The sequence below is a fragment of the Aptenodytes patagonicus genome, chromosome 8 (assembly GCF_965638725.1).
Source record: "Aptenodytes patagonicus chromosome 8, bAptPat1.pri.cur, whole genome shotgun sequence".
Taxonomy (NCBI): Eukaryota; Metazoa; Chordata; class Aves; order Sphenisciformes; family Spheniscidae; genus Aptenodytes; species Aptenodytes patagonicus.
In genome coordinates, this window is record NC_134956.1 from 22,681,297 (window position 1) to 22,703,295 (window position 21,999).

Below are 21,999 nucleotides of genomic sequence, written 5' to 3' on the forward strand. Positions count from 1 at the left end.
AGCTACTTTATGCCATTCTATAAAAATACCTCAAGTGTAAATTACATTATGCTCTTCATTATGTTTAGAGGTCTAAAAAGGAAATTTGCATAACTGAAAATCAGGCAGTTGTATGTCTCTACTCCGTTTAGGTCCCAGATCACAAATAATTTGCTGAAAATTCAAAGCCACTTGAAATAAAATGAGTTTCTGGACTGATAAAAATACAAGAAAATTCACATAAATAGGACAAGTATACATTATTATTAATTGTAATTTACATGCCTCACTAGAAAACCCGGTTTGCTACCTGTTACGCAGATAGGTTGCCAATTGATTTCTCACCTTCAAGCATCTCCATGTTCATTTTATTTGAAGTTCTCAAATCCTGTGTTGTTTCAGAATATCGTGCCAATTTAACTCTTGGTTAACCACCACTTAAACACTTGGCAGCAGCCAAATCCGTCCTTCCAGAAGGGGGCGGTTGGCCTTGGGAGCAATTGTTGCAGTGCCCAATCTCGGTTGGTTACACTCACCCTGGGGAAAATCACTGCTCGGAGGGAGGATGTCTTGGCTCCTGCCAGTGCAATATGTATTTTCTCAGACTTTAGTGGAGGAGGGAGTAACTCTGAGTTTTGAATAATTTGCTGCCCAAGGGAAGTCTTGCATTCAGAACAAGTTTCTGCACAGAGAACAGGCATGTTTGTCCTCCACTTTTCCTTTTCCAAGGGATTGCTGGAAACCTGCTTATAGAGAAATCCATTTTTAGGAGATTCAGAAAAAGTGGTCAAATTATTATCATTTTGGCTTGGAAAAATAGCTCTCCAGCAGGAGAAGCAAAAATACAAATAGGTATGAGAAATGAACTGTGAAGGCTACTTATAGAGCACCCCACACCTCCCTTACTCCCCTGGGTAGCTGCAGCCTAGAGCGTCAGGGATAAAAAAATAACTAAATCCCTGAGGACTGGTCTTTATGAACGTGCCTGTAATACCTACAGTCCTTTGGTGCCCAGCGTAACTGGGGAGAAAGTCATGCAATGGTGCAGAACAGCTTATGGAACAGGAGGTAAATAAGAGGTAGGGACAATTTAGGTATTTTTATCAGCTACATTAACTCCTTCAAATTTTCTTCTTATTTCTTTTCCTCTGATATTTAATATTTTAGTCCCAAGCAGAACTCCCAGACTGGTTCATTATGGTCAGTCTTCTAGAGAGGCAGAAAGGAGACATCCTGCCCGAGTGGCAGTATCTGGTGAACTTTCCAAAGACGCAGACAAATGGAGATCATTTAGGTGCAGCATTCAAGCAAATCACTTTGGTGGAGGATTTGCACAGCTTTGAGAGTTGTATGGATTTCAAATAGTCCTTAATTGGCAGTAGAGGTCAGGAGGAAGGGATTAAGAGGAGGAAAGGAAGAGAAGAGGAAAAGTGATAACTTAAAAGTCTGGTTTCACGTTCCTGTGATCATTGGGAAGGATAACAAATTAGGGACATAAGGGTTTTGTTTACAGTAGCTATACCCTCATTTGGACCAGGATGACGCGTGCACTTGTCTGCACAAACCTTATACACTGGCTGCATTCTTTATTTTTAATTACGCATGTATTTTTCCCATCTGTTTTTCTTACTTCTTATGCTTGGCTTTCTGGTCTTTAGACTTTTCTGATCTTGGGCTCAGTCTCCGTCTCCTTAGAATAGATATAGTAATGGACAAGTCATTCAGCCTTTCATCTGCCATTAATGATGAATTACACAGCCTGCACTAGGTCATCAGCTGCTATAAATTGGCTTAGGAACACTGAAATCAATATACACCGACCGAGAATTGGATTCTGTATATGTATTATTACCTCATTTGCTTTAGTCTTTTTGGTTGTTTTGAACTCACAGACGATTGCAAAGTCCTACAGATTTATTTCTGGTTTATTTCTCACATTGCTCCCATAATTCTTTGGTTTTGTTACTCATTTCTGATGCAATGCATCATCACCGGCTGTGTCATTTCATTTTCAGATGCCTTTTAGGACATGATTTCTGGTCTAGCTTTCCAGTGCCTACTTTTGCCTTTCAATTTATTACAATGAAGGACAGGCTCATTCTGCATTTTTTGGTCTTAGAGAAGGAAGAGTATATTTGGGCATACTTTCCTAATTACCTGGTTTAAAATGCCCCGCTTTGAGTTGGTGAAGACTGGAAGGTGATCAAAGGTAAACAGGTTTTTTTTCTAACTGCTGCCATCATTTTTCTTCCATCCCTCTTGAGTACAAATTCCAGACAGCTATCATCACCTAGGACGCGGTTATTTTTCTTTAAAGCTGTCCTTATGCAAGAGTCATGCTTATATTTCTAAGCTTTTTCTTCCACTTTATAGATTTAGCGTATGAATTTTTCTTGCAACTCAGATGAATTCTTAACCACCTTCCATGTAATTTTTTTCTTTAGTACTAGATTTTTCCTCCGGGATGTTTCCAAGTCCAGTAATATCTAAGTACTCCAAACAGGGCCAAGATATTCCAGACCCATCATATGAAAGCATTCGTCTTTGGTCAGTGCCACTGAAATGATCCAAAGGACTTTTTTCTAGAACACTGCTACCAGTCACAGATTAAATCATGTCATTATCTCAGATAATGTCGCTATACCAGAAAATGTTGTAGCGTGGAGCTGGTTTCATATCCTTATTTGAATTATTTTAATTATCGTGCTTGAAATCTTGTGTCACATTACCATGTCTTGGTATCATCCCCAGTGGGAGGCTGTCAAATTTCATTATATTATGGCGACTCTCATTTGGTGGCTCAAACATATTTGCTGCATGAACCAACCCTTGTGTATTACCCGAGATTAAGTCAAGACCGTGCCTGCTATTCTCTGAAATGAACTGTTGAAAGGAGAGGTTGACCTAATTGGAAAAGCCTCCCAAAGAGCAGCAGAGAACGAAGCTCCTGTGAAACAAAGGACTCCTCCAGTTCTCACTGAGATTTATTTTTTGACCTACTATGCTTGTTCTGTAGTTGTCTGCATCATAAATGGCTTTAGGATAGAAAGCTTAACTGATTAAAATAACTGGAGGGGGTGAACAGTGGCACGTGGTGCAAGGCTGCGTCTGGTGGGTGCTGCACAAAAGAGTGAAATGAATAGCAGGGATGGCAGCTCCCAGCGCCTCCAGCACCACACGTTTAAATCTCAGCACTGTGACTTAGGGCAGGAGTTCAGATGTGCAGCTTTCAAAGTACAGCAGGAAGACTGGACAGGTAAAGTCTTTTGCTGCGTTGGGTGAGAATTTTCCTTATTTGGGGAGTCTGCCTGAAATAAGGATAAATACTGAATTTTCTTTCCTCCTCACGCAAGAGTTATCTTTCTTTTTACATAACATACACTTATATGTTATAGAGCGCACCTTACCTTTCATGGGTTTTCTTGCTTTACAGGTTACTTTCAGTTGTTTTGTCTGAATTTTTTTGTTTTCATGTGGGAAATCAGTAAAACACTCAGTACTGCAAAAAAGGCAAATGGATCTGTGTGGTTTTATAGAGCTCCTTTTACGGTATCATAAGACTCTCTTCAAAATTATGAGTTGGATGCTGTTAGAATAGTAAATATGTAAATTAATGAGTAATTTGCAAATGTCCATGAACCACTGAACCTGTTGCAGTTGCGCAGCCTGTCTCAGTTCGATGGAATTGTTCAAGTTCTTGCTCCAGATGACAGAATTTACTTTCATCTTCTTACATTTAAAAGATTTCCCTTTCATATCTCTTCAGATACAGATAATAAACAAGCTTAAAATATTACAGGGGCAGGAGGGGCAGTCAGAAAAGTAAACACTGCTTGCCTCTCCTTTTCAGCTACTTCTTTTGCTTCTGCATTGTCATTACCATCAGTTTGCCTTTCTGCTTCTTTTGCAAGTCCCTTGGAGTTAAGATGCTGTGCAAAATTCTTCAGCTTTCTTTTATGCTTTGTAGGTGCCGTGAGAAGAGAAGTGTGCGGTGTGGTAGGTGTGGGATTAAGCACGCTTCTGTCACAGCCTGAACACAGTTTTAAAAGCCACTCAGCTCTCTGAATGTGTATATCCAGTGTCGCGTCATGGTAGACGTACCAATATTTTAGCTATAATCATACTAACTGTATGTTGAACTTCCATTTTGATATGATATTTTTTAATCTATCCTTTCAGATCTTTTCTGGCCCCTGTCCTTATCCAAAGGAGATATATAAAGTTGTTACCTGTCTTTGAGTAATCTTAATTTTTTTTTTTTTTTTTATCTGATTACATGGGAAAAAGTATTAACCAGGTTCTTGGAGACCTCTGCTGGTAATATCTTCCTACTAAGTCTCTCAGATTTTCTTATGTCAAAATAGGGCAAATGACCATTAAAAAAATCTGAACTCACTCTCATTTTTAATGGGACTTTCTGAAAAGTATTGTAGGTATATCTAGACAGATGGGGTTTATGAAAGTAACATAAATAAGTCAGAGGTTTTGTATGGTCTCCAAAAACACGTGGCAATTTTAGCAGAATTTGATTTTCATGTGAAGTCTGGCTAAACTTAAGCTGTATTTAAAAAAAAAAGCCAACAAACAACAAACTCTGAGAAAAATATGTGAAACACAACTAAAAATATAATCTCATAAGTGTCTGAAAACGGCCAGTGCCAGTTTTCACCAAATTCTACCAAAGCATATCTCCGGTATCTGCTTTTGGACTTTCTAGGTTTGTTCAATGTCATTAATACAATTATTGAGTCAAAAGATTTTTCATACACGTGGAAGATCTTCGTGTGGCAGTACTCGTAGATATGGCCCTAATCTAGGAAAAGACTGAGAATTTGGACCTGAAGTAGTGCCTATAACCATGCAGGCCTAAGTTACTGGAATAACCTTAATTTCAATGCAGAGGTAGTTCTAAATTACAAGTTTTGAAGTTGGATGCTAAATTTTAGAGCTTTGAAGCCTAAGTCATATAGATCCTGAAGAAGAAAATGTCTCTATTTGAAGGACCAGGGGTCTAACGGTGCTATTTATTCCACTGGGGCAGCACATGAACTGTTGTTTTGTTTTTGTACGATGATTGGGATTTCTGAAGCTATTCTTTTTTATTAAGTGTTTTTATTAAAAATAAAATGAAAACAGGTTCTGATCTTGCACATGCCACCTTCAGAAAGCAGAACTGGACTCAGGGAAAAAAATAATCTTTAGCAATTACTAAGCATGTTATTAAATCCAACTCTTAAATGTGCTAATAAAGAAATGGCCATTTGCTTGCACCTAGAGAGCACATTGTTGGTTACAGACACAAGGCTTTATTCATTACTTCTGCATTGCAGCTCAGCCCAACTGGATTCAGAAAATCAGCGATGCACATGCAGCCATAGAGGAAAGCGTCATCTGGGAATGCCGAGCGAGCGGGAGACCGAAGCCCTCGTACCGCTGGCTGAAGGACGGCGAGCCGCTGCTGCCCCAGGTAGGCACCGCTGGAGCCTTTCGCTGGGGAGGAGGGTTGCAGGCTCTGCAAGTGCTTTCATGCTCCGCCAGTTTTCTCATCTCTGCATGTTTTATTACTTTTGGAATGGAAATAGAAACGATGGTGGCACTCTGAAATCCCCCCACTGTGTAGGCAATTCCTTGCCGTGCCTGGTGGGCACCTCTGTACAGTCTCAGGAGACCTGCTGTTAGTGACAAGTAGGACACACGACAGCTCTAGGTACAGAGGTCCTCCCTGAAATGAAGGATCCATGATACAAACCTAAGGGTGGAGAGACCCTTGTGAAGAAGAGGAAATGGCCGAATGGGACTACGGAGCCTGCAGCCAGAAAATGATCGCCCCAGATTAATTGTTTTTTAGTTTATGATGTTCAGGTGAACTTCAGCTGCTAATGAAACCTTAGCATTTCTGCTGGTCTTCAACGGCGCTCCCACTCCTCCTGCCGAGCTGTGTCCCTGTGCAGGTGACCAGGAGCGTGGCCTGCCATTGCCAGGGACACGAAGAGCTGCGCAGGAGCTGGGGAAATGCACCCCCTCCCACCGCCCTGTCTGCCCAGCCTCTTGCTGGAGGGTCGTCGCTCAGTCCCATGATCCCCCCCCTGTTATAACCACAAACTAAAACAAGTCACCAAAGCATTGGTTTCATGGTAGCCGGCATTTTTTTCCCTTCATTTATTGTGAAAGAATATGGCAGCCCAGATTTGATCCAACCCTGATAAAGATTGCACAGGCATTAAATTTCCGCCCTTTGGCCAAGTAGAAAGCCAATAGCTCTTTATATTACTATTGTTTTTAAATGGTGAAACTCCTGGGGAGGGAGGGAATACTTTGTTGTACTTATTGAAATTGATAACACAAGCTCCATATCCTTAGGCTGACAAATGATACCCTGGTCTTTTGTTCCACACACTAATTTTACTTGTTTCACGCTGGTCACTAGCAGATGGTCTTGTACTTAAATCACGTTAGTGGCTGATAGGAAGTAAAGGATCATTAAATTATTAACATCTATATTGTTTTCAGTAAACTGCTGAGGATTTTAAGTATTTCTCTCTGTGCTAGCTAAGATGGCAACCAGCCTTACTAGCCTGTATTGCCATATATACTCATAATACCATTGTTTTAAATGTTTTAAAGAATACGGTTGGCTGTGATACGCCACTATGGAACAAAAGTGCATTTTTTGATTCAAGTTTATCTACTTGAAAGGGATATTAATCTAAATGGTTTGGGTATTAAATCAATGGGAAGTCAAGGGAAAGTCCTCCAGTTTAAATTGCATTTACCAACTACTGTATTGGTTTTACCATTTAGTATCTAACCTGACATAAATTTAGCTGGCAGACAAATAGATTGGAGCATGCAAATTCTTCCCATTACTGCTACTTTTTATTGTCCACCTTGGTATAAAATATAGCACAACAACTGCTGGGTTTATGTTCCAAGGAGGGATCTTCTTATTTTTTTATGTTTTACTGTTTCCTACAGGGCAGAGTTCAGCTAGAACAGGGCTCACTCACGATAACAAACGTCAGCCTGTCGGATGCCGGCATGTATCAGTGTGTAGCGGAAAACAGACACGGCATCATTTTTGCCAGTGCAGAACTGAGTGTCATAGGTAAGTTTACTTTCCCGAGTGCTGCAAACCTTCCAAAACCAGCAAAGCCTTCACCCAAGCTGGTTTTGTCAAGTTTCAGCATCTGAAGCAGAAGTGCTACTGAGGATCTTTGACAAGTTGTTTTTAAGTAAGGCATGAAAGGAAAACTTGAGAAAGTGGATAGACAGAGAACAGATTTTTTTACATCATCCCATCTTCCCATATTCATCCAGGTGACTGAGCATGGAGATCTGGCAAGCTTACTCAACTTCTTGCTGGTCAGAAACGTTTACAGAAAAACCCGAGTATTGCCGTTCAGAGCATACTGGACAGCAGCTGCCTGCTCGTGGGCTGCAGAGACTGACTCTCTTGAGGAAGTGATGAAAAACCACCTGTCTGAATAGACCTTTCACCATTCTAATGGCAATCGTAATGCTCCCGTCCCAAACCCTCGCCAAGAAAAACAACTTCTTCCCCACCTGTTTTGTGTACACCTACTGTACTTGTCCCAGTTAATATCAGGAGAAGCTCCTGTGAATCCAGGTGGTTAAATACCTGATGGGAGGGAGTAGAGATTACAGAGCCAGGCCCTTCTCAGTGGTGCCCAGTGCCAGGACAAGAGGCAGTGGGCACAAACTGAAACAAAGGAAATGCCATTTAAACATAAGAAAAACTTCTTTACTATGAGGTTGATTGAACGCTAGAACAGGTGGCCCAGAGAGATTGTGGCATCTACATCCTTGGAGATACTCAATATCCAACTGGACGTGGCCCCGGGCAACCTGTTGTAGCTGCCCCTGCTTGAGCAGGGGTGGGACGGGACCATCTCCAGAGGTCCCTGCCAGCCTCAGCTGTCCTGCGAGTCTGTACCTCATTCACAAACGTTGCTCTTGTACGAGTGGCAGGCCTGGAAACCGATACGTCAGCATAGATATGTAGTTTCAAAGGGTTAAATAGAATTCATGGTTACAAAATAGTGGTTTAGTTGTTTTCAAAGCAAATGTTCAATAGCATCATTCCCCGCTTTATCCTGAAGAACAAAGCATGAGGTCTTTTCTGATTACGGCATTTTCAATTATTGGTCATTATTTATCAGCAGCGATAGATGCCTGCATAGGAAGAAAATTCATTTGAAAGATTGTCAGTGTTGCTGTTCAAGAAAAGTACAATAATGCTCAATAAATTAGACTTCACAGTGCTAAGATTTATTGGATGTGTTACTGCATGAAAGAAATCGAAATAAACCCACTGATGCTTTTCCTGTCTATTCAAAACCCTGGTAAAAATGAGCCTTTGGGAGGAAGGCAGATCTTCTCAGAAGACAGAGGCTTAGCCCTTGTTGGTGGGTACCTCCAGTGCCTCCCCTTGCCCGGCAGCCCCACAGCACCCAGGGGCCGACCTCGTGTCTGCACAAAAAGCAAAGACCTTGGAGAGCCTGCTCTTAAAAACCTGCCAGATAACTTGTATTTGGCTGACTTCTCATTTGGGTTATGCAATCTTGCTTCTGTATATCATGTGAAAAGTACCAGAATGGTGTGCTGCAGATTAATGTCTATGGATCTGTGATTTAATTTGGCATATTTTTAAAGAAAAACAGCATGTTTTCCTTTTCACTAGAGTTTTCAAAGGAGGTCAATATTCTGAGCTCTCACTGAGAAATGTTAGCTTTTAAACAGATCTTTCTGAGTATAAAAATGCTTATTTTAAAAGGTCCTGAAGTTAAGCACTTGAAATGATTAAACACCACTAATAGCAAGTGAGACTTACAGCAAAATTAAGTGAAAAAGAGAAATGGAAAATTACAGACAGAGCTTTTCTCAGAGTGATTCTTCTTTATTATTGTTGCCAATTATATTGCCTGGGGTCTTCAGCTAAAACCTGGATCCTGCTGTGCTGGGCATTGTAAAAACGTATAGTGAGATGCAGTCATTGCCTTAAAAGAGTTTTCAGGCTAAATGTTTTTAAAAAAAAATAAATAAAAAAAAAGGGTGGGCTTAGAGTAAAAAAAAAAAGTAATTAAAATCCTCAATTTACAAACAAGGTGTGAAGAAATTAAATGCCTTGCCCCTGAAGTGGCACAGGGAAGCTGTGGTAGTGCTGAGAACTGAGCCCACAGTTTCTAATTTGAACGTCACAGAATAAAACCCATATCGTGCAACTCCTCTACCTCACGCAGGACCAAGAAGGAAATAGCAAATGACTTGTAAAAAACCCAGTCTAAACTGTTCGCTGCAGAGATGGAAATAACAGGATTATTCAAAAATCTATTTTGCTCATAAATTTTGGACAACCATCTGAGAAATTATTGCCAGAAGTGATAATGTATTAATTATGATAATGGGATATAAATAATAATCCATCTGGTTTTGAGTGCATTGGTGGGAAGTGGTCCTCAGGATGCCTCCTTTAATTTTGAAATGTTTTACATAGCTGGTGTTGGTTTTCAGATGGCTCTTTTATGGTCTTTAATAACATACATGTTTTCCTCTATGAAGTCAACTGTCTATGCTTAGACATAGAAGACAAGACAGCTTAGAGATTAGTGAACTCTGATTCATAAAAGCAGAAGACGAGATCTATTCGGTCATAAAGCCCAACCCATTATCAGTGTAGTATTATGTTTTATCCAACTCTTTTGTGACAGGAATGATATCCAAAAGAATTGAGGCAGATGAGATGCCCTAAGAAAAAATAATTTGCTTTCTGTATCACACGGCAGGTTTTGTCTCCCAGCTGCTTTAGGTGAGCTTTAGATCATTTTATGGAGCATCAAGCAGATGCAATGCACAGCAATCTAAACTCTCACCTCCCAGGGTGCAGCAAGAAAGTAAGTCGAGGAAAATGCTGCAAGCTCGGGGGATACGGGGATGGGGCAGGAGGTGCAGGGTGCAGGCACACAGCTAGCAAAGAGGATGGAGAGAATTAGAGGGGACTGGGCAGAGTTTGCTGCCACTGATCTGTCAGAAAGCAAGCTCCTCTCAGCAAAGACGTAGCGAGCAGGGCAAGAGTTGTTCATAAAACCCTTAAGCTGGCTCACCTATTTGCTCAGAGCTTTCTATATTGAAAAAATTAATTGTCCTACTTTGATATAAATAAGACCTTCTGGTCGTCTTTGGGGAGTTCACTCCCAGAGTCAGTCTAGAGGCAGATGCCTCAAAGCTCTGCCTGTCACCGGGTCCCATCAAATAAATCATTAAAAATCCTTTGAGGCAGGAATCAGAAGCCAAACCATCTCCTCCCTCCCAGGCCTGCCTTACAGCCAGGCTGCGGATAGTCTGCAGGGCTTTGGTGTTTGCTTCAATGAGTATCTGACTGTTTTTCACAAAAGAGAAGAGTGTGCCCTGGAGGGACTAAGAAAGATGATTCGACAGTACCTTATACCCTGGTGCCTACTTAAGTTTTGCTTTGTTTTGCTTGGTTCAGGACCTGGCCATGTCAAGGTCTCCCAGCCTTATAGCATGAAAATAAATGACCCTGTTTATGCAAAAATTGTGAATATAAAGCATAAAAATGTCAACTTTTCTGGAAATACTAACATTTCTGATAAATTATATGGGTTCTGTGTTTGTGACAATTTTCCTGTTTGTTGTTGCTCTGCACATAGCAATGTTCGACAAAATGATGATCACGCTGTTATGACACAAAAAAGGAAAGACATTACACAGTTCATGCAGGCGTAGCTCTTAGGGGTGCTGCCCCAAATAAGATGTGTGTGACACCAGCTTTCTGCTGCCTGCCAAGGTTACTGGTTTCTGAGGTTTGTAGCTGAACATGCATTTCTAAACAAGTAAAGAGCTGAAGCATTCAGGTGTCTGTTCGCCCCGTCCATATGTGCATAGAGTTCATAAAGTCTCATCATTTAGGAATTGCAGGTGAGAAGCAGCCCTGGTATATTGTAATGTTCAAAAGAGCTTGACTTTGGTTTTTCCAGAGGGAATTCTGATCTGTTGTGGTTTGTTTTTTTTCTTTCAGCCATCGGTCCAGACTTTTCCAAAACGCTCTTGAAAAAGTTAACTCTTGTTAAAGTGGGTGGTGAAGTGATCATTGAGTGTAAGCCGAAAGCTTCCCCCAGACCTACTTATTCTTGGAAGAAAGGAAAAGACATCCTAAGAGAAAATGAGAGGTAATGTCTTAAAGTAACCATTTCTTTCATTAGCTTGCTCCAACCCAGGGGCTTTCAGCAATGAAAGCTAAATTTGTCATTAATAGCTTCCCAAAATTGACTTGCAAATAAATGTGAAAACAGCTAGTGTTCAATCTCAAGGAGCTGGGGGTGAGATTTCTATTCCCATTGTGTTCATCCCAGTCTCTGTGTACTATTAAAGCATCCCTGCCAAGAAGCTGATAAAGATACATTCTAAAAAGCAACTGTTTTGCCTCTGTATTGCTCTAAATAGCCATTGTTTTTCAAAAAATTTCCCAGGAGATAAAACCCTCCACTGCAAATTACGCTGCTGCTCTGGTACATTACTCAGTGTCCCACAAACAGGAATTATTTGGGGTCAGTAATTAATTTGGCAGTCCTAATGCCTGACTTGGAGATGGCTTTTTCAGACTGGCCAAATCTTTTTTTTTTCTTTTTTTTTTTTTAATTCGAAAGGAGAGCATAAGTAGGAAGTAGGAGCCTACTTTCCAAATTCGTATGCATGGTTTTGCAGTGATTTGTTGTTGACTGTGTAGAGGTGCAGTTGTGTTACCTGTGGGACTTGTGCAGCACCTGAGAGCGGGACCCAGAAAGCTGTCTTTGACAGTCCTCCAAAATATCATACACCACTTGGATTGATGGGAAAAATCCTGTCCTGTTAGTAAAGGTCAAAAAGCCAGAAATTACAGGAAATTGTTATTTTTAAAAGCTTAAACCTGTTAGAGCTGTTCTTTTATCTTGGAAAGTCTAGTCTTGCTCCATCCAACCTGCCTGCCTGTAATGGACATTGAAATATATACTATGGTGGTGTATATGAGTATGCGAAAAGCTATAGTTCATTTAGAGCCAGATGAGTAAGATAATGAACAACCTATTTCTGACTTATTTAGGTCCTGCTACCTGGTCTTTACAAAGCTATTGTCTGTGGACCATTCGACTTCATCTCTTGGGATAAAAAGAGTTGGGTGATCAATTACACAGAGCTTCCTCTAGCAGCCAGGGTACAAAGCTGTGCGAGGTCAAAGTTATAATAGATCAAGGTATATTGATTTTTAAAACTGAAATAACTTGTTCTTCTGGTAAAGATTGTGCAAAGGATGGGAAGTATTAAATACTGGAAGTTTTGGAGTCTCAGCCCCATGAGCTTCTGTCTGTCTCCCCGTCCTCGCTGGCACAAGCTGAAAGTGCTGTTTTCTCTGACGCTGTTTCCCTAGGCATGGCACAGTCCTCATTTTAATTCAGGAGTGAGAGAGAAAGCATTAGTTTATTTGAGCAGGGGCTTAGGAAAGGAAAGAAATGTGAGTGACTGTGTTTCTTGCTTGGTCACTGCTGTGCAATGCTGACAAAGTGATTTTATTTTTTTTTAGCACTACTCTCTCATCTGCAGACTTACCTAAAAGTTGGATGCTGTAATACAGCAGAAACCCCTGGATCCTGATTTCCCAAGGGAATGTGGCTCATGCACTGGTAGCATAAGGCTAGGTGGCAGCTCAAGTTGCCTGTGTGTTTACTTACAAATAACTTTTGAACTGGTTATTTGAACTGGCTGTAGATGTTTCAGCTGGTTTCCACCAAGGTTAAGAGAGGAAGAGATACACCTCAACAACAGCAGGTTTCTTCAAAGCTTTGTGAAAGTAGGTAACTGGGAAAAGGAGACACTATTATTTCCCCTCAGTGAAACCCTGTCACCTAAAGTCATGCGATGGTAGACATGAGGCAGTCCACACCAGAGCACCCCTGAAGAGCGCACACATCTGTGTAAGTAGGGTAAGGCTGTACCTACAGCGTTTTCCTGACCGACTGTCTCCTGAGGCATATAGGCAAGAGGCAGGTATAGTCATAAAAATTTGCTAAATAGTATATACCTTGCTGTCTGCTGGTCACAGTCCCCATGCCCAGGCAGACTTTAGGCAGTGGCTTGGGAGGAGGGGTTGTAAGTACAACGCAGTCCTCTGAGCAGCTCAGTGTTGAGCTCAAATGCAAACCGCAGCAAGGCTGAGGTGTTGGTGCTCATGGAAGCAGCAGTCTCGCTGCCGCGCTCCTTCTGCTCCTGCCGAGCATGCCACGCCAGAACTGGGAGCCTCCCACCTGGGCACCAAGCCCTGGATGGGAAACCAGACGTGAAATGTGCCCAAGCAGGTGTGAAATTTTCTGCTGCTTCAGCCCAGGGGTTTTTCTGCCAGCCAGATCATCCAGTGGAGCCTATCTGGCAAAATGTCTTAATGAACACCGCTCCATTGACTTGGCAGTTGGACCTATTTAGTTCTTATACACGGTTGGTTGTGTCTCCTGTGGGGACGAGGGTGTTGGATCCTTGCCATCGTCTTTATTAATCACGCCATCCTTGCAGTCTGTACCTGGAGACTGTGTGAAATGCACAATTAGGAAATTATATTGTCTTCTATCATCATGGCATTGTTCATCAGCACTGTCTGACTTCACAGGCAGGAGAGGCCAAGTGCCTGGTCCTCTGCTTAATGTTGCTGTATTTCTGGTTTCTTCAGTTGCTGAAACGTTATCTCCTTCCTGCTGTCCCAGGGGACAGCAGCATTGACTGGAGTCCAGTACTAGTACCTCCCTACACCCACGCTTGTGTGTGGGCTTCAAACAAGAACTTTCTTGGCTGTTGAAAAAATCTGTTGAAATATAGTAAGAAAGATGCCAAGAAAAGCTGTTGCTGAAATCTCTTCATCTAGGGCAGAATACAGAACTTTTAGACAGGCGTGGGAGAAGAAACTTAAATGAAATCTCTGGTTAAACTGCTGTTAAAGAGTCCTTCGAGTTTCAGAGAGGCACCTGAACATCTGGATACTTCTCCAAACTGAACTTGATCATGTGAAGGTTAATCAATATAGATGGTCCTTCCAATTCCAGGTGGAGTTAAAAGCAACATTAATGTGTCAGTCCTTGCTTTGAATTCTGATGTACAGCCTGACAGCTACCATGGCAATTGCTCGAGCATTTCTCCTGGGGCTTGTGTGACTTTTTGGATGGAGTGTAATGTTAGGGACTCCTTGCTGGAGACAGAAATAGTGTGCATCAGATTTTGCTTCCGGGACTCTTGCTCTGGAGGCTACTGCTGTCCAGGAGGCAAATCTAAGTGTGTTGTTCAATGTTTGCCCAGAGGGCAGAGACTACCATGGAAAAAAAGAGCTTTATTGGTTTAGGTTTCATATTCTTCTCTGGAGGCTGAGGTAGTGTGCACTGCACCCCTAATGAATAACATGCCCTGAAGGTATCTCTTACTGGTGGTTGAGAACTGTGCAATTGTGTTATTAGAAATTCTGCCCTGGGGTACAATTATATTATTGCAGTCATTAAAGGCAGTTCATCTCCATAATAATGGAAATCCTGCCTTGGAGGCCTAACTGAGTCAAAATAATGTTAGTAGCCTGACTCCAGAAGGTAAATTTTATATAGAAACAGCTATAGCACAGATATAGATATATTGCAAATGCTGCTTGGAAACAAAGACTATTTCTATATCAGTAAAGATACAGAGATCATTTTCTATCCTTGATCTTCCCTTCACGTTTCAGTGCAAAACATCTGTTACACTCTGTGGGAAAGGTCTTCTTCAGTCCTATTAATGCCACTCTGTACAAATCAGCCTCATAGGGCCACTGGTAGAGTAAGAGCAGGTGAGTCTGCTGCCTGCCACAGTACCTCCCACCTTCCACACCGTCGGGACAGGAGACATGACTAAAAAACACCTACCCTCTGGGAAACCCTCGCTCAGGAGCGGGGAATGCCTTTTAGATAGGAATGGTCACCATAAAGCTGTGCAGGCTGCATCATCAGAGAGACAGTAGTATACAAGCAGTGTTTAGGACCCACTTGCTCCAGCACACTCCTCAGGCAGAAGTTGCTTTACCCTTTCAATATACACTGTTACGCTTATAACCTGGAAGTTTGAACCGGTTGTGGAGATCTGCAGCTGGCAGGAGTCGCTCCAGAAGCCAACAAGCACTGGGAGCTCGGGATGGAAGTGGTGTCTTCTGGTCATTGCAAAACTGCGATGTGTCTTTGGGACATGTCAGATTGTTCATCAGACAGAAAGATTTGAGTTCAGAATGTTTTTCACTTATCATTTGGTTCTCTTACATTAATATTTCCAGATATGTTTAACATCCGATGTCTTCATTCTAACTCAACAGTAGGAGAAAAAGAGACTTTGGAGAGCTGGGATCCCGTTACATAGGTTCTCTTTTCTCATGTCTCGACTACATCAGTGTGACTCAGAAGTGATGCTGGACTTAAGCCTGTGAGATCGAGATGGAGAGTGTTACTCCCCAGCTGCCGGAGGAGGGCTGGCATTCAAAACCAGGCAAAAACTCCTCGAGTGAGGAGTGCACAAACTGTAGAAGCCAGAACCTATGGTTTTTATTTAAATCCCAGTGGCACTTTGGTCTTACAATCCTAGGTCTTCATCCCCCTGATTTTATGAAATAACGTAGTCAATGACAAGTGAGTTTTTGGATGTAAATAAATAGCATCTATGGCATTGTATACATAGGATAATAGGCATCATACAGGCATTATATAGAGACATGGTCTTCTGCAATTACTACACCATGCAAAAGACAGATGATTCGAACTGTGCCTATACTTCGTTCCAGAGCTGTCTCATAAACCAAATCAATCGTTTCTAGATGTCAGTGGGCATTACAGAGGTAGAGGGTAATTTTATGTGAGATTTAGCAATATAAAACAGAAATCCGTAGTTACCCATAAGTCTGGAAAAACTTTCATTAACTGATGGCCCCTGTAAAACACTGGAGTGAATGAAAGCAAGTCCTTAATGGAGAGTCTTTCCTTTAAATTCCTGAACTCCTAAAGCCAAGCATCCTCCAGTCCACAGTATTTCCCATTTGTGACAATTATTTCCTGGCATTACGTTGTATATATTATTCATCAGCAGGAGTAGGAGGGGAAGTCACAGCAGTCAGATTGTTCTTGCAGGATTTTGTTAATCCTCTCATAATAATTCAATTACATCTAATGCCACAACGTTAGATTAATTTGTTACTGAGACTAGTGCTTTAAAACCTTTATTTTCAGGTGATCTTATCACAGAAACCTTTCAATTTCTTCATAATTACGGTGCGGCCCCCACGGAGAACTGTGCTCGGTTGTAAGTGTGAGTGGTTCATCCTCGCAGTGGCGGAAATCAGAAGTCACTGTAGTCGCCGGCTCATTCATTCAGGTTTCCTGGGTGCAGGAGGGAGAATCAGGCTGTGCGTGATTAGAGACAAATCCTGGAGCTATGCAGAGCGCTGCCAGCTGAAATTAAAATAAGCCTCTGTCACAGCTGCTCCCACGCTCCAAACTGTTGGAGGAATGTCCTGTAATGGAACTGTAATTCTCTTGAACTGTAGATCAGGAAGCATTTTTAAAATAATTTAAACCAGTTAATTCAGCAGTTAATTTAAAACAGTTCATTTTAAAACGATTAAATCTCCCTTAATTTTCATATGGTTTTCCGTAGCCCACGAAAAAACAACGTTGCAGCCCAACAAATCTGCAGGTGCTGTCACATAGGTGCACAGTGTCCGAGGGCTTGGCCATGGGAGTGCTGGGGTTTAACATTAGAGCTGAGACTGGTCCTGTGATGTGCATCAGCAAACCGGGGCGTTTTGTTACTCCACTGCACAGATTGAACAGTCTTTTAATAACTTCCCACCAGAGGCCATTTTGTTAGAGTATCTTAAGAAAATTACTCATGGAATTGGTCAAGGGATATATTTTGCTGTTGGCATGGAATGATTTTGCTGGAGTAGCATTGGAAGGGGTTGTTAGGCACTGCTTTGTAAGGCAAGATTTGCATCGCTTTCCCTGCAAGTCTTTCCTCTTTTCTCAGGTGCTTGTTTTGAACTTACGGAAATGACTTTTAATTTACATGCCATAATGGTAATACTACATTTATTTATTTCTCACAGAGTGTTTTGTTTTAGATATCCATCTGTCAGAGAGACGTGCTGTCATTTCCCAGAGGTGAAGCTGTAGTGTTGTGTGGTTCAAGAGCAGATGAGGGAGATGTCATGTTTCAGTCTCTTGGTCTACCATGGCTTCCTGCTGTGCTCATTCTCATTTGCTCCCCAACTGTAGACAGTGTGCAGGAAACCCAAGATAGCTTTTATTTAGGGAAATACTGTATTTCTGCCAGTCTCGTGGTTTGTTACCAGCCACCCGCCAATGTGTTGATTAGCCAAAGCACAGGGACAGGCTGTGGTACAGCAACGGGATGAAGCATTTAGGTCTGGGCTAGTGCTGGCTCTAGCGGCTGCCCCGTGTTGGAGATCCCTGCTCTGGGGTGCTTCGGGGCATCGCTGTGAGGAGCAGAGTGGGGCTGGAGGTGTTGTCAGCTATCTCATGCACTAGGTAACAGCTCGCACGTGTCAAAATCTAATGTGTACTCCCTTGAAATAATGAATGTTTAAAATATGTACACAATGGTCTTCATTCCTAATGTTCTCCTAAAGCTATTGGAAGTCACATTTACGCTGCCACCAGATGTGTACTCAGTCCAGGACAGAAAAATAATTGTACTTTTAAGCCCCAAAACAAATTGCTCTTTTCCCGTTCTTGTTCATGTAAAGCCCTTACAACATTAGAGCTGTTTCTTTTCTATGAATATACAGTGCATGCATTGTTTATACAGTTTAGTTGTAAGGAAATAAATTCATAAAAAACAAATGATGTTCTGTGCTGGTAGCAAAGAATATGAAAGTGTCCAATTAAACAGCCACTTACTATGGCTTGTATAATAGCAACATCTGTTATCTTAATTAAACAAGTTTCTGTATAAAGGGACCCTCATAGTGCACTTCATCAGAGCAGGATCTGACCTAGATACTCCAGGCACGCTCACTGTCTTCATGGAAATTTTCCCAGTTGGTCCCATTATCTTGCAGTCTTGACAAGCTTTGTGATATATGAGCACACTCTTGCACACACAAAGCCATGCTGCTTAAAGCAGGAAGGTTTTTATTTTTCTTTAGCTGAAAACCAATAAAAGCGCAGAAAAGCAGCATATCGTGGCATTTACCCATTGAGTTCAGTCACAGAAGCATTTGGAAGTGTAAAGAGTGCCTGGCTAACTCGGACCTTGTCAAATAACGTTCAGGAGAGAGAACTGCACTTCCAGAAAGTGCTCATGATTCGTTTTCAAAACTGGCTTATGTCCTTCAGGATTTAAGTAATTTAGGTCCAGGTTTTTCCAGGTACTTCATTGCTGCTCTCCACCGTAGCCTAGAGTCAGAGATGATCTAGAAGGGTAAGTTCAGTTTTGAAAGTCCTGGTGCCCTGATAACTTCTGAAAAGAAGATGAGGACTTGAGACTGGGAAGGAGCAGTGGGAGTCCAATGAGGGCTCAGGGCTTTGTACCCATCCACAAACAAAAATCCAGAGCCACCCCGAAATCCCAGCCTCGTCAGAAGGAGATGTGGTCTGCTGCTTGGGACCCACCGGGAACATCAGGAGCCCTGTGCTCGGGGCTGTAGGACACCAGGCAGCTGTAGCTGAAAAGCCTCTTGGATATGTTAATACACAGCTGTGCCTGCAGGCTTGTTAATCTGGGCAGTGAATGTTAATTTGTTCATAAAGAAGAACACCGCCCAACACAGCCACTGCCAGCTGCTTCGAAGAGGAAGCTGAAGTCCTGCCCTGGGTGAAGCCGAGCCTCTCCGTCCTGCCTTCAGGCCAGCACAAAGTCAGTGGGAGTCACAAGGTAAAGCCCAAAGCAGCAGTCTCTCCTCCCAGGAGCTGGAGTGATTGTGGCCAAGGAAAAGCAGAAAGTTCTCACCCAATTTTTTTGTTGTCTTCTGCACTTCAAAACTGTTCAGAAAGACTTTTCTCTCTGGAAGAAGTTAGCCATGGTTTTCTCGAGAGTTCACATCCTAAGGACTTCCTCACGAGGGTTGGTGATTTACAGACCCCTCAGTTAGGTATTATTTTTGTAACAGGAATTTTAACATACTCACTTCGATGCTATGTCATTTTGAGAAGGAAAAATTGTGAAATCAGACAAGAAAAGAAAGGCTTTTCTCTTATTCTTTCAGTGTGTCTTGAGCTTAAAAAGTTGTATAAATTCCAATTTTGTATTTGTTGCCTCAAACTTCCTAATTAGTTGTTAATTACTTAAACAGCCAGAAAGAAGATGGCAGTAGGACAGACAGCACATCTTTCCCAGTCTGGTGCCAGGGTACAAACCATGGTAATATTTTGATACTGATTATTTGAGAGATGAATTGCCAGCATTGGCTTTTGGACTCGCAGTCTAGTGACACTTCAGCAGAAAATAAAACCTCAAAGGATGCTTCCTATCATTGTTTTGCATTAATTGTGTTGACTGTCTTTTTGTTTTAGATAAAGCACCTGTGCAATTTCTTTAAGGCAGACAGGTAACCAAACCATCAATAACTTGTTGGGTTTTCATTACATCCTGCCTAGGCAAAATGAAAAATGACACCCTGCAAATAGCTTTTTGAAGTTTGAATCGACAATGCAGCATTCATCTTAGTTTTCAAAGACAATGCCAGAAGATGGCTCTACTTCGTTGGACCATCTGAAATAACTGGCACGTCAACTTACTTTAACCAATTTTCTGCAAAAAGAGAACTAAAATGAACCAGGAAACTCCTTGATTCAGCGGTCAGAGGTCTTGGAAAGCAGTTGTTCTAGGCTTGACGGCCTCGTGTTCATGGACTGTTTGTTTCCCAGCAGAAGCTGGTTTTAGCTCTGTGCTGTTCTGGAGGATCACAGTATGTTTTAACATAAGCTCGTCGTGGCTGTGGGTCTGTCAACTCAACACTAGACACTTGCAGTTTAGTGTGTGCTGACTAAAAACCACTGATTTGTGTGATCTGAAATCCATTGGTGAAAACCACTCAGTTTTGCCGTAGTTCTCTTTAGGAGCAGGTTGCTAACTTTTCCTTGCTTCTTAAGGATAGTTACATGGACCTGTTTTCTTTCCTTTGTGTGTGTCTGGCAAATATAATAAATCCTGATGCTTTTGTAGTTTGAAATATCTATTGTATGCTTGTATGCATAACCCTATAAATGGTATTTCCACAAAGCTTAACTGTCCATCTGTTTCATTTCAGCAGCTTTCTGATGATTGAACCTCTCTTCAGCATTGATACTAAGTCGGTTCTAGTTCATTCTTGCATTGTCTTTTCCTGCTGTTTTTGAACAGCTGTTTCTAGCAAAACGTTATCTGGGAAGGGTTAGAGAGTTATCGAGAGTCCGGATTCAGTGTTGGTTTATTTTGTATGTGTAAAGTAATTAGGCTGATCCCTAAAATTTGCAAGTTCATCTATCTGCTCCTGTAGGGCTAGGAAATTATTTCCTATGACCAGCCACAAACTGTTGTCGAGCATACTTGAAATGCCGATGAACGTAATCCCAGCCTATGCCAGGTTTCAGCTGGTGTTCCAGAAAAGAGACTCTCTCACACCTTGACACAGTCTCTTGTAACATCAGCAATCTGTTCCTGTTTTCCCAGCAGATTATTTTCAGCGTGGTGTTATTGTAGTATTCAGCAATACACATGTAGGACATCATTGCTACCGCTGCTGCTGATACGAGCTTGTGACTGCAGCCCAGCTGTGGTTTGACCAAACTCGCGGTGCTGCTGTGACCCAAGGTATCTAGAGAAGTCAACGGGCTTTTACCGTGGGGCTTGTGTATTAATTTTAAAAGTAGAGCCCTGCTTGCAGAGGCGGGCAAAAGGAGAGGATGAAGCATCCAGAGAGCCCCATCTCAGAGGCATCAGACCTCCAGAGCATGGTAAGACGTGTCCCGTGTTTACACATCCTTAATGGAAACACTGTCACTCACTGCGTGATGTTAAACAGCTGCTGCTTTTCCTGCTTGAGGTGTCTTATCTTTATGATTATTAAATTCATCTCTAGGTACTGTGCTTATGCCTATGAATTATTTCTTCCTCTCCGTAAAGACGCTCCAGGAAAGAGCGAGTTCCTTCCCGCAGTGCTGTTGTGTCGGAGGTGGCGGGATCTGGCTCCCAGCAGCAAGGCAGGTTTCCCTCCGTTGTGAGCACATGCTGCAGCCAGCACTTTCAAAAATAAAAGCCTGTAATTAGTCTCCTAAATGCAATTTGAAATTGATGTGTGGTTCATACTTGTCCTCCAGTTGAAGAAAATAGTAATAATGATTTTAGTAAGTCTGTAGCGTTTTGAAGGAAAAAATTATTATCAAATATTTCTCCTCTTGGATATTTTTGTGATTAAGAGCAAGAAGGTAATGATTTTACAGTTAGGACCATGCTTTAAGAAATGCATGTTTAAAATCCAAGGAAATAATTATATGTCTACGGGGGAAAAAGGATTCCTAATGAACTTTTTAGACAACCTACCAGACCTGGTGATATTTTTAATGATTATTTAAACATCATTTTTAAGTGATGTAAATGTGTCTTTGGATCTTGCAAATCTATGTTAATGTCAATTACAAGTGGAGTGGGTAATTTATCTTTGTACTGTGGGCATTTTTTGTTGAAACCAGAGGAAAAGATGTGTTACATTTGAAAGACTGTGCCTTTGGGCTTCTATTCGGGTGGTATCAGCTGGAACAAATAAGCTGAGAATGCATTTACTGCTTCTGCTCTAATCTCACGAATGCTTCAGAAATGGTTTGTGTCAGCAGCTGATGCACAGAAAATCTTGCACAGATTTTTTTCTCATAAGAGAATAATTTTTATGAGCTTCAGTGGAGTTCCCTTTAATGCTTATGTTCTCCAAACCTCCGAAGCATTTGCTGTAGGTAGAGGGTG

General features: G+C 41.7%; 1 protein-coding gene across 4 annotated transcripts in view; it reads left to right on the top strand.

The window, feature by feature from the left end:
* LOC143164264 (contactin-4) overlaps positions 1 to 21,999 on the top strand; it is a 357,652-nt gene that overhangs the window by 283,991 nt on the left and 51,662 nt on the right. For all 4 annotated transcript variants that reach the window (XM_076346685.1, XM_076346684.1, XM_076346687.1 and 1 more), the window contains 3 exons: positions 5,310 to 5,446; positions 6,955 to 7,084; positions 11,036 to 11,186. In XM_076346685.1, the coding sequence (XP_076202800.1) occupies positions 5,310 to 5,446; positions 6,955 to 7,084; positions 11,036 to 11,186 (418 nt within the window). The remainder of the gene's footprint in view (positions 1 to 5,309; positions 5,447 to 6,954; positions 7,085 to 11,035; positions 11,187 to 21,999) is intronic.